This window comes from Podarcis melisellensis, assembly GCF_964234715.1.
Source record: "Podarcis melisellensis genome assembly, chromosome: 6".
In the NCBI taxonomy this organism is placed as follows: domain Eukaryota; kingdom Metazoa; phylum Chordata; class Lepidosauria; order Squamata; family Lacertidae; genus Podarcis; species Podarcis melisellensis.
In genome coordinates, this window is record NC_138538.1 from 47,661,236 (window position 1) to 47,674,218 (window position 12,983).

At 45.0% G+C, this 12,983-nt stretch overlaps 1 protein-coding gene across 3 annotated transcripts in view; it reads left to right on the forward strand.

Annotated features, from left to right (window-relative positions):
* The window catches only part of AMPD2 (adenosine monophosphate deaminase 2), a 48,147-nt gene that overhangs the window by 26,829 nt on the left and 8,335 nt on the right, over positions 1 to 12,983 (forward strand). For all 3 annotated transcript variants that reach the window (XM_081915384.1, XM_081915383.1, XM_081915385.1), the window contains 10 exons: positions 1,459 to 1,570; positions 3,031 to 3,217; positions 4,284 to 4,425; positions 5,849 to 5,938; positions 6,551 to 6,680; positions 7,317 to 7,511; positions 7,657 to 7,788; positions 8,596 to 8,759; positions 12,014 to 12,140; positions 12,594 to 12,757. In XM_081915384.1, the coding sequence (XP_081771510.1) occupies positions 1,459 to 1,570; positions 3,031 to 3,217; positions 4,284 to 4,425; positions 5,849 to 5,938; positions 6,551 to 6,680; positions 7,317 to 7,511; positions 7,657 to 7,788; positions 8,596 to 8,759; positions 12,014 to 12,140; positions 12,594 to 12,757 (1,443 nt within the window). The remainder of the gene's footprint in view (positions 1 to 1,458; positions 1,571 to 3,030; positions 3,218 to 4,283; positions 4,426 to 5,848; positions 5,939 to 6,550; positions 6,681 to 7,316; positions 7,512 to 7,656; positions 7,789 to 8,595; positions 8,760 to 12,013; positions 12,141 to 12,593; positions 12,758 to 12,983) is intronic.

A 12,983-nucleotide genomic window follows, 5' to 3' on the forward strand; every position in this document is an offset into this window, starting at 1 on the left:
GTGCATGCCAGCTCCTGTTCAGACCTTCCTACAATCAGTGCAAAGCTCTAAAGTGGGGGGATTCTATGTGGAACATGCTTAGAAATCCCCCATCAGACCTTGTACAACATGGGATAGTCCAAAGTGGGACCAGGAGGCACAAGGAAGTTGGGGTGGGGTGGGGCTTGCATTTGTATCCCTCGCCTCTCCATATTAAGTCCACATTATTTTGCCCCCAATGTACAAGTAGGGCTCTGATCTTACCAGCAGTGACTGAGAGACATGCCAGACAGTCTGGGAGCAGGCTTGGAACTGAACTTCAAAGTGGAAAGATGGTGTAAATCAGGCGTGGCCAACTCCCAAGAGACTGCGATCTACTCACAGAGTTAAAAGCTGTCAGTGATCTACGCCATTTGGCGGGGTTCAGGTCAAAGTTAATGGGCTTTTTTTAAGGAGGAAAGCCCTGCTGAACTTCTTTGGGGGGAGCCAATGATCTACCAGTGGTCTACCACAGGCATCCAGTGATCTACCGGTAGACCACGATCTACCTGTTGGACTTGCCTGGTGTAAATGGATGAAGTGAATCTCCCCTCGCCTCCTGGAGGAGAATGAAAGTTCGGTGTTTTAGAATGGAGAAATCCTTGCGGAGGAAAGGCCAAAGCTAGCCACTGTTTTGGTGCATGTGTCAAGTTTGGCGATCCCTTCTGAGAAGTAGATGCTGTTCAGATTGAGAAGCTGGGAAGCCCTATGGCAACTAGGGCAGGCAGAAGCGCCTTTGATCCCGAGCTCACCATGGCTCTCAACACAGCTGAGCGGGGGATTCCTCCCTTTCCACTGCTGGTCACTTTCCCTTGTTCCTTTGCTCTGAGCTCCATTTCCCTCCTGTCTTTTTATTATAACGGTGATGATTCTTTTCATGGCAGGCGCAGTGGGTGGAGCCAGCCTTTTGTCTCTGTGTTTTATATTTCTTCCCCCACCTCCCCTCTTTTCATGGTGCTGGCTGAGCAGCTCAGATCCCTAGTAAGCCCAGCAAGGTCCTTGTCAGGGCGTCCCTTGGAGGCCAGCTTCTTCAGGCCCTTGCTCTGCTTCTGGTTCTGCCAGATGATTGACTTCATGCAGTGCAGAAAGGGGCAATTGGTCATCTGGTGAAGCTGTGCAAAATGAAAGAGCCTTCCCCTGAGGAGCAGGAACCACCTTCCTGCTACGTGGGCACCCTGTTTGACTGTCCAAGGTTCTGAAGCTGTCAAGTGTCCATGACTGTCTCCACCCCTTTCCATAGTTCAGGGCTGCTCTCCCTGTGGTTGGCGGGGAGGTTGTCCCTGTCTTGAACGTGTTTTGTGTGTGGTACGTCCTGCTTTGATGTCTTGAAGGACCTCTTTCGAAAAGGGGACTCCCGTGAGCACGGCAGGATACCGGCAGAGCCAAACCTGTCATTTACTGTTGCTCCCTCAACTCTCCCCTTTCTTTCCTCCCCCCCAGATTGTTTAAGGAGCAGGGAGAGGACCTGGTGGACCAGTATCCCAAAGAACGGGATGTGCTTCTGGAAAGGGAGTTCCAGAGGGTCACCATCTCCGGAGAAGAGACGTGTGGGGTAAGGCTGACCGATTCAGAAACTAGCCATCCATTTGCACCCAACCACAATCTCCCGCAAAGGCTCTGCCACAGGGGTTCCCAGACGGTGGTCTACAAGCTTCATGCGAGTGATCCATGCTATGTTTGTAAAAAAAATGCAATTAAAAACCATGCAGCATCCAGCACAGTGTTTTACAACTTTTCACCAGACAGGGAAATCATTCCGTGGTCTGACAATGTGTTCCGCAATGTTTAGGGCGAGCGGGCGGGTTGGGAACCACTGCTCTACAACATGCTGCTTTCTGACAGCAATCAGATAGCCTCCAGGCAGGAAATGACTCCAGTTTTGCCCTGGAAGGGCCTTAGCTCAGTGCTAGAGCACATTGTGCTTTGCATGCAGAAGGGCCCAGGTTCAATCCCTGGCATCTCCACTTTAAAGGATCAGGTAGCAGGGAATGTGGAAGGCCTCTGTCCGCCTGAGCCCCTGGAGAGCAGCTGTTGGTAAAAATATGCAACCCATCTAATAAACCAGCAGAATTTACTGACAGGCTCTGTATTTTGTATTTTTGGTGCTTTGTAGTTTGATGTTTTGAATGTTTGCTGTGAGTCACTTTGGGCACAGCCATTGTGGAAAATTGTTTATTTTTAATTTATTTCAAGTATTAAAATAATTTTCTAACTTTGATTTTTTTCAACACCCATGTTGTAAGTGTTATACCTCCAAAAAAATTACAGATGGGAGTCTGGGGCTAAGAAGGGGAGCTCGCCTAACTTCACCCAGTGGTTCCATTTGGATACTTTGCTAAACTTGAGCTTAGTGTGCTGTGAATGAGCCTATCTGAGCTTCTGGCTCACATGCTCCCCCTTTCCCCCTCCTTCTGGAATTCAGACGCTTTTACATCTGTTTTTGCTTAATCTCGTGTTTCAGTGTTCGCTGTGGATAAAGTTAATGATGGTTTGTTTGAAACAAGCCAACTACAAACCATAGTCAACATTAACCCCGGTTTATGGTTTGAATGACACTAAACTATGATTAACTGACTGTCTGTTAGGAACCTCTGGAGTGATTTGATTTAGCACGAAGAAGCTGCAGCACCTGTATTGCACTTTCATTGTGTTTATTTATGGATACTGAAGTTCTCCATGCAAACTGGCTTTTGATCGATATCTTGCGAAGCAGAGTTACCTAACTCAGTCCCTGTGTTTTTCCATTTTATGCACTGAATCTCTGAAGACTTCCTTCTGGCTGCTGTTTTGATTTTCTGGCCTTCGTTATATAGTTTGAATGGATCAATTAGCATTTTGTGGCTATTTGAAATTTGCACTTGATAGATTTGCCTTATTATTATTGATATGTTATGTATTTTTGTCTAGCGGTTCACGCCGTCTGTTTCCTAGCCTGCCCATCATGATTCCTTGATAAGTGCTGTTCCCAGTTCAGCTAACTGTTTTTCTTTGGCTCCCCCCACCCCCCACCAGGTGCCTTTCACAGACCTGCTGGATGCTGCCAAGAGTGTGGTGAAGGCCTTGTTCATTCGGGAGAAGTATATGGGGCATTCTTTGCAAAGCTTCTGCAAGACCACAGCCCGCTTCCTACAAGACCTTTCAGAAAGGCCCTTGGCCCCCAGGATGTATGAGGAGATCCCTGAGACCCCTGGGGCTGGAGGTGAGGTCTGAATCTGGGCCTGTGTGTGAGAGGGCATTCCTTTCAGCAAAGTCATTCCAGTAATGGAGGTGCCTAAAGTGGCAGACAGGAAGAGGAACATGGAGAAGGTTTAGATTGGTCCCTGGCTACCTACAAGGTGGTCATGGTATTGATGATGCCCTTGCAAGGCCAGCAGGTAGTGGAAGCCAGGGCATGGTCCAGAGGCAGCTCCCCTCCTCTCCCACACCCAAGGAGAGCTGTGAGGGCAAGTCGTACATTGCCTCCAGCTTTGGGGTAGGCAAGACTGGGTAGCTGCAAGATCTATTGGGGCATCTCTTCATGTCTCCAAGGGCTCAACTACAAATAATTTTTAAGTGATCCCATGGAAAGATGATAGAGCTATGGGGTGAGTGTAGGGCCATTTGCTGAGAAATGCTGAATTCTGCAATTGTTGGGTTCCAGTTGGGTACATTTGGGTAATTCCCCCCCCCCCCGATTCATTTTATTCAGATTTTATTAGTCTTTGGGGGGCAAGGAGCTTATGTGGGGTGTTGAAGTTCTAGCAAATGTTCAGTGGCAGCCACCCCTCTGGATTCTGAGAGTTCAGTAGACTTTTCCCCCACATTTCAAAATGTATCTTATGACATGAGAACTAGAAACTTGCTTGCTCTAAAAAAAAAAAACCGTACAAAGATTCTGAGAAAAATGGAACTTTGTACCCATTAACTACATTCTACAAGGAGGATTGGGAGAGATGGTGCGACTGGGACCCAGTGAGACTGTGCTGTCCCATATTGACTTGATCAGTCATGTTCTGTAGCTGAACAACCATCACCGAGCTTGCTTGTTTTGTGCCCCATGTGCTAGCTTTTATTTCTCACCAACTCTTGCTAAGCAAGCAATCAAGCAAGCAGACAAACAATAACTGGATAAGGTAATGTGCCATCAACTTCAAGGAGAGAAATGGTTCTTGAGAATAATTAGTTTTATTTTTTGTATTTTGGTTTTCTGTTTAAAATAGTAGGTGAAATATCCGTAGTGATGAAGCAAAAGTATACCCTCTCATTTGCTCTTTCCCGTGTTGCAGATGCTTCAGGGCACTCACCATTTACAAACCAGCATCCTTATGAGAAGTGTGACCCTGAATCAATGCCTGGAGACCTTGGCTTTGGCCTGAAGATGGTCAATGGAGTAGTCCATGTGTACACTAAGCAGGACATCACCGACAAGTAAGGGGGAATGGGAGAAGGCATGGCAATATCTTGCTGGGTACAGATGTCTTGGAATGCTAACAGTGCTTCTAGTGACAGGTAAAATTTGGAGGTGATTAGAGGTCATTCACAGTGATTTTATCCATGGTCCACACCTAAATGTCCAAGTTATTCCTTGTTTTCTCTTTAGCTGGGAATCTTGGATGCATTTAGCTCAAGTATCTATAGAAATGGCATATGCCTAATGTAAGTGAAAATTCATCTATAGACAACCTGAGCTTTTAGGAAGTCTAGCTCCATATTCTTATGCAGCATCTTGTGAAAACACTGTTCTCATGCAAATCGTAATATATGCACACATGATGTCTGATAATGAACACTGTTGAAATCACTGAATCTTGTGCTTTCTTCCCTGTATCCATTTGCCCTTGGAAAGTATAGAAGGGAATATTTATACTACAGGAGCTGGGGAAGAAGGTGTGATTGACAACCGCCTACACAGCTTTGAGAGCACAGAAAGGCAGATCCACATTTTAATTGGGCCTGTTCGTTATTTGAACCAAACAGCACATGCTGTTTTCAAACTAGATTAAGCAAATCAGTAAAATGTATGAAAACTTTATTGTTTTATCATTTTCCTTCTTACATATTCAGAGCACTGTACAAGAAAACTGAATTTTAAAAACATCATATTCTAGCAAAATAGCTATTAACTAGTTTCAGACACCTAGATAAATCCTTGCAAGCAACCAAGGTGAAGGAATGAACACGATAATACAGCTAGACAGGACTTCCTGGACAAAAAATTGAACCTTGCATGGGATAGTTTTGCATGAAATGGAAGTTCCTCAAGCTTGAACCCTAGTTGTGATTTTTGATTAAATACTGACATAGCAGGAAAGCAGGCATAGATAAGGGAGGTAAATACAATATACATACAATAAAAGAGCACACATACAATAAATAACAGGAGTCTGTCCCAGAAACAATCTGTGTTTTTCTCAATGCATTTCCATAATAGTAACTGATAATGCCTTACAGTTTCTTTTAAAGTGAAAGTTCTCAGGAATCTTAATTTTCTACTCTGTATGGAAATATCAGGTAACCTGATTTAACAGAGTTGGTGTAGTAAGCAGCTGGATATTCTGGCAATTTCAATTTGAAGCAGTGGTAATAACTACCAAATTCTATATTTTGAGCATCTGGTTTGCCAGTTTTCTCTTGAGCTAACGCCTTCTTTAGTAGCTTCCTCCCCTTTAGTTGTAACTAATGATTTTAGAGAGAGATCTTCGTTTTGTGCTATTGGCAGGGCTGATCTTGGCTTTTCCTCTCATTTTCCACATAGAACTACGCAAAATACACATCTGGACAACATAGCTCTCTTGATTCTTGTTTACTTGTTTCTGTGATCTTGTTTCATCTTTTGCCTTTTTTTTTTAAGGACCACAGAACTAGACTTGCCTTACCCTGACCTGCAGGAGTTCATTGCTGACATGAATGTCCTAATGGCTCTGATCATCAATGGTCCAATGTAAGTGATGCCATTATTTTATTTCTTTCAAGCTCCTTCTTCCAAATGGCAATTCAGTTAAATGTGGTTGGGCTCACATCCAAGCAGGGTGGATGTGAGCCTATCTGGTAACTATCATGGAAAACTAGCATCAAACCCCTTTTTCAATGAAAAGGCTTAAGTAAATTCACGAGGGGTAGTTCTGGTGATTGCTACTCGCCATGATAACCTGAAGTACAAACTTCATGATCAAACTGAGACACTTCTGATTACGAGATGCCAGGAACTTACAGTAAGGATCAACATGGCTTGCTTTGGAATTTCTCTGCAGTATATATCTGATTATTGTTGAGCTGGCTGGAACATGGACCTGACCTTGTATGGCAATGTATTCTGATGATATGGAATTCCTTACAATTCGCTCCCTTATGTCTTTGGTAATTACCCACCCACCCAGACCACATTAGAAATGTCGGCTGTTACTTGACAAATGCACTAGCCTGAGCCTTCTGCAAGCATAGATTTAAACCCCGAATTAGGTTTTCATGATTTTCAGTGCTGGCTACTATGGTGAGAAGGTGAAGGTCTGATTTTGGTGTGGTGAACTAAACCACCTTTCTAATGTTTGGCCAGAAAATCCTTCTGCTACAGACGCTTGCAGTACCTGAGTTCCAAGTTCCAGATGCACGTCCTGCTCAATGAGATGAAAGAACTGGCAGCTCAGAAGAGGGTTCCGCACCGCGATTTCTACAATATCCGGAAGGTACTGACATTCTGTGTTTCAGGAGTATGTGCCTGTAGTTTTCATTACAAGAATGCTTGTAACTGGACTCTAGGGAACCCCAGCAGTTACTGCAGAATGCTCAGTCGCTACAGCCCAAACTGCCTGGCCTCTGCAATGCCAAAGGAAGGAATAGCAAGTCTGATGGAGACGTGGGCCCCTCTCCATTGGTACCTCTTAATAAACAGGCACTCTCTTTCAAAGGCTTGTTTTTGCACCCTGCTTCCTTAGATGGCCTGACAAATGGTTCCCTGCCCATTTGAGGGTTTTCCAGGCAACCATAGTGGCAAGAAGGGTCATGGTGGCTGAATAATAAGCATTTATATACAGATATGTTTTAAAATTTTATTTTAGTCCTTAAAATGGGTGGGAAGCCTATGACCATCCAGATAGTTTGGACTCATGTTCCCATCAATCCCAGCCAGTGTTGCCAGTGATGAGGGCTGATGGGAGTTGTAGTCCAGCAGCAGGTTCTCTGCCTGTGTTCTAAGGTTAGGGATTGGAGCTTAGAGATAATGGATTTCCCTAAAGCTGGCTGGGGGGGGGGTCAATGGCCAAGGTCAGATTTGAGCTCTGGACTTCCTGGCCCGCATTCTTAACCACTGATCTCTTGAGCAGGTGGACACGCATATCCATGCATCATCCTGCATGAACCAGAAGCATCTGTTGCGCTTCATCAAGCGGGCTATGAAGAAGCACCTGGAGGAGATTGTGCATGTGGAGAAGGGCAAGGAGCAAACTCTAAAGGAGGTCTTTGAGACCATGAATCTCACAGCTTATGATCTCAGCGTAGACACGCTTGATGTCCATGCGGTATGTCAAATAAGAGCCTTAACAACGTTATTACAGGCCTTACATAGTCATTTGCAGTTTGCCAAATGGGGAAGAAGAGAATTGCAGTCTTTTGTCTTCATGGTTACTTAATTACAACAATCTTTGTTGCTGCCTTTTCTAATAGGATCGTAACACCTTCCATCGCTTTGACAAGTTCAATGCCAAATATAACCCCATAGGCGAGTCTGTGCTGCGGGAGATTTTCATCAAGACAGACAACAGAGTCTCTGGAAAATATTTTGCCCATATCATCAAGGTAAGCAGACTGCTTGATCTTTCCTTAGTTGTGTACCCAGGAACTTCTACTTATTTGCCAGAGTGCCAAATAAGCTATCCAAACTCTGTATCCCTATTCTTGCGTTGTGTGTGGTTTTAAAACTTGGGAGGAGCATTCAAATTGTGATACGGCATCTAGTGAATCAGGAGATGGGGCAGAGAAAGGGAACCATGCTGGGCAGTTGAGATTTCTTGACTACTAGCAGCCCACTTCAGCCCTCCTGGTTTCTGAGTTTTTCCCAGATTAAGTATTGCTTTTTTGCAAACTTTGCCCTCAGACTTGAGGCCTTGAAACATAGCTTTTAAAAGAGAGCATACATTCTTAGGCTGTCAAAATCTGGTGCCAGCTTCCATACTTGAGGAAGGAAGGGGAACGCACAGTATGATTTCTTTTATTCATCACACTTTGGGCTTGCAGGTTTCCCAGGAGAATAATGAAAGGCAGACAAAATTCTAAGTTTCAAGATCTTCTTCACTCTGTCTGCTTTCTAGAATATTAGGAATAACAACGCACCTGTCTGGGGATAAAAAATAGGGCAAAGAGAGCAGTCAATTTTGAGACAGCAGGGGCTGTCTCAAAGAGCACATGTGAAGCCCAAGCAATCAATCGCAGGTGATAAATTATTCTACTCTGCATGCAAAGAAGGTATAAGGTGTCCAAGCGTGGGATTGCCTTTGTAATGCGTTCCATCCTGCAAAAACATGAGAGTGTTTCTGTAGCAAAGGAGGGTAGTCTTTGATGAGGCTCCTTTGCTGACAAGCCCTTTCTCTCTCTCTCTCCTGGCAGGAGGTGATGTCTGATCTGGAAGAGAGCAAGTATCAGAATGCGGAGCTGCGGCTCTCCATCTATGGCCGAGCCCGTGACGAGTGGGACAAGCTGGCCAAGTGGGCTGTGGCTCACAAAGTGCACTCCAACAACGTGCGCTGGCTGGTGCAGGTGCCTCGCCTCTTGTGAGTGCCACTCCCCCTGTGTTATTCCAGGAAGGGGAGCCAATCTTTGGCAGGGGAAACAGCCTCCAAGCGACGGGTACAAAGCGCAGTGCTGCCTTGTGTGGCTTGAATTGATGGCAGTATTTTCTCCAAGTCATATGGAGGAGAAACTATTTTAGCAAAGTGTAGCAAGCTGCTAGAATTATTAGAAAGGGTTTTGCGAGGGCTAGAGGGGTAGAATCTGTTGTGCTGGTGGGATGGGGGGGGGGGGTTGGACACCCCTGCAGCTGTTGTATTGCGAACTAGGCAATAGCTACCCCAGTAGTTAAGGTGGAATCTGAAATGGAAAAGTTGGGAAAGCTTGTTCCGTAAGCAGAATCTTGCTCCTTCGGCTCTTGTTTCTGCACCTTTCCCTCACCCGCAAAGCAATCTGGGTACCAAAACAATAGCAGAAAATCCCTGATAGGCACCTGCATGAGGTTCTTTTCCTCTTCTGTTTTGGCACCCAGATTGTGGAGTAGCCTCCATATAAAGCAGCACATCTTGCCCCTTTTATTTTGCCTTTATAAAAGAATGGTGAAAACTGTGCTGTTTGAGCAGGTATTCTTTAGGCAAGGTCTCCAAAGCAGCAGTCTTACATGCACTTACTTGCATGGAATTCAGTAGGACTGATTAAAAAAAACAAAACACCATCTCATAAAATTAGCAGATTACTTAACAACGCCAGTAAATGAACAAGCTGCCACCAGTTGCCTGGCAACAGCAAATTTCTTGAATGAATAAATCAATAATGTCAGTTAACTGCTCTCATGCAGGTGGCAGTTTCTGCCTTTGTTCTCCCAGCTTATCAAAGTCCACTTTGCTTCCTGTTCTCTCCTCCTCTGTCTGCTTCCTTCCCTGCTCAGTTAGGTCTCTCCCTTCAGCTCCTTCCCTCTCTGCTGCCTTTCCCTTGGTTCCCAGCTTGCTCTCTTCTTGCAGCCCCCGCCAGGTCCTTCCTTAACACTGTGCAGCCATGGATGTGATTGGCCCGCAAACGTACCTTATATTGCAGCCGCTCTTACCATTGCTTTCCTGTTGCTTCTCTGATACGGTGTTTTCTGCTCCCTCCCACCCTCTTAATTTATGGTTTAAGACAAAGTAAACAAAGCTGCCAAGCTGCTTTAATGGAGGAAAAGTGGGCTACGCATCATATAACTACGTCCATTTATTCCTTAGCTGGTGCCCATAATTTTCTTTTTTGCATGTTTGACTGATGGATAAAGCTAAATTGATGAGGAACTCGGAGGACTTTGTTTTGATGGATCTGTGCTTGGGGCTTTAGCTGTGCTTGCTTGTAATCCTAGCTTAGCAGGAGAGCGCACTCGAAGCTTAGCTGCTCAGCTACACTATCAACACAGCTTGCAAGGCCTTCAGATAGGGTTGCACGTTCTAAGCTGAACACCTGTTCTGCTGGCTGGGGGAAGTGAATTAAAAGCCTCCCTGTCTGAATAGAGCAACAGAGGGAGTGCGCCAGCGATCTTTCAGGTGACAATGCAAAGAACAGGGGCCTGTTGGGCACCTGAGGAGTGCAACATGCAGAATTTCTTAAATTGTGCAGAGAGGCTAAAATAAGCTGGGATTTTCTAAAAAGAAAGCTATGACAGGGAAGCAAGCCCAACATTCTTGGGGCTCAGTGGTAGAGCAACTGCTTTGCTATGTAGAAGGGCCAGGGTTAAATCTACAGTATCTCCAGGTAGAGCTGAGCGAAATCCCTGTGTGAAACCCTGGGGAGCTGCTGCCAGTCAGTGTAGACAGTACTGAGCTAGATGGACCAAGGGTCTGGCTTGGAATAAGGCAGCTTCAACCCCCAGCACCTCTAAATAAAATGATTAGGTAGCAGGCCACTCTCTGCTCTGGAGCGCTGCAGCTGCTGATTAGAGGATTAAAGATAACAGGAAGCCATGCAAATGCTGCTTTGGAAGTCGATGATGCTACTTAGAATTTGTGTAGTGCTGTAGGGTGCTCAAAGTATTTCACATACATTATCTTGGTTATCCCTCCAACCCTGTTTAGTAGAGTCTGTATTTTAAGTTGATATTAGGGCAGGAGAAAGTTCAGCATTTTGTAATGATGTATTCTTGAAAAACGGGGGGGGGGGGGGCGGTCAGCAAACACTTGTTCCTAAAAAAATAGTTGTTTTGTTTTCATTTTTATTTAAAAACATATACTAAGAGAATTTCAATTGAAAGTTTAATAAAAAGATATAATATAGATCACTAGCTGTAATCAGTTTCAATTCCATACATTAGTATTTACATAAATACATAATGTTATTATCCTAATACTTTATGTTATTGTCCTAAAAAAGAGTTGTTGTCCACAAGGAAGAAAAGAGAAGAAATCTGTTACAATATTTAACAAGCAGCCTGCCTCAGCAAAGAAAGGAGAAGATACATAGTATACCATCGTGTTTTAACCAAAGCAATGAATTGGGGAGAGATACACTAATGCTTATGGTCATGCCCCCCACTTTTTTTGCAAGGATATATTTTGGATCAAGTTTTTGCAAGCTTGTGTTTTGGATCACATTCTTAAGACCATTGCCTAACAGTCCCTAAAGCTGTTGGCAAACTCTGAGAATGTAGCTGTTAATTATACTGTTTCAGTCCTAGCTTGCTCAGCACTTGATTACAGGACAGATGTGGTAAGAGATCATCTTGTGTGTCCAGGCCACAACATGCTTCTCTATGTCCCAAACAGTCAAATTCTTCAGGTCAAATGTTACTATCTGAATATTCAAATGGCTCTGTTGTTTTAAATTTGCTGCTAACTCCAGTAGTTTTAAATTTCTCTTCTACATAGCTTCCAGCAATTGCTTTGGATTTTTCTAAGTGGTTCATTGTAGTATCAAAACCATCTAGATTAGTTCCATAGTCATAAATTTATAGCCGTTTTTTAAATGTCATTTCTTTTCTTAATATGCCATTCTAATCAGTGGAGCTCAGAACTGTGATCCCCATATTGCAAATGGGGGAGGTGTGGTATGGTTTGGGGCTAAGAGGGTGTGGCTCACCTAAGGCCACCTAGCAGATTTATGGCAGAGGTGAGATTTGAACCAGGGTCACAATACTGCCTTAGGTCTTACTCTGGCCAAATGGCATGTGGAACGGCTCACGCAGCCCCTGCAAGTGATAACCCTCTGGTGAACTGCAGAATATGGAGATTTCTGCAAAGGCCTGTGTCTTAAGCTTCTGTGAATGACAACTGTGCCCTCTGTGTATCTCTGCTTCCGACAGCGATGTGTACAAGACAAAGAAGCAGCTGGCCAACTTCCAGGAGATGCTGGAGAACATCTTCTTGCCCCTCTTCGAAGCTACGATCCACCCTGCCAGCCACCCGGAGCTGCACCTCTTCTTGGAGCACGTAAGTTCTGCCACCAAAAAAAGCTTGGCTGATCTGGTGTGGCTTCCTAAGGTGAAGACTGGCGAGGTCTCTAGATTTGGAACAGGCTAAAGGGATAGCTATACCTTTGGATTATGTTTTTATATGTGGGGCTTGGGTGCCCCTTGTCTTGGGCACTCAGTCCTGGGGGACTGACTTTGGCTTGGTTGGAAATGGCTTTACGCCAGATCTTAAGCCATTTGAACCTTCAGTCTTAGCATTTCGGTCTTAGCTATGAAATAGACTTGCCTCTGCTTTCTCAGAGAAGGTTCTTGAGGATGAGCATCTCCTTCAGCACCTGTATAGCAGGTTTTCTGCATGGAGCGGAAAATTCTTAGATAAGTGGGATCATCTCATCCTCATTCTCTGTGTATCTCTCTCTCTCTCTCTCTCTCTCTCTCTCTCCTTCCTTTCCCTCGGCTTCTTGATGGGCAGGTGGATGGATTTGACAGCGTGGATGACGAATCAAAGCCAGAGCACCACATCTTCAACTTAGACAGCCCCTTGCCTGGGAACTGGGTGGAGGAGGACAACCCGCCCTATTCCTACTACCTTTACTACACATATGCTAACATGGTGGTTCTGAATCACCTGCGCAGGTAGGAGGCTCTCTTCTTCCCTCCCCCCACCCCCCAGTATACATGGGTGAGACTCCAGAACGGTACTCCTGTCCCTGCTAGCTTCAAAGGCAAAAGTGGGGAACCTTTACAGCCCAAGGGCCACATTCCCTTTGGGCAGCCACGTGTTTGTGGTGGGTGAGGCCAGAGGCAAAAGCGGGTTTTGCCTTTGTACAGTAGACTGGTTTCTGCCCCTGCATGCCTGTCT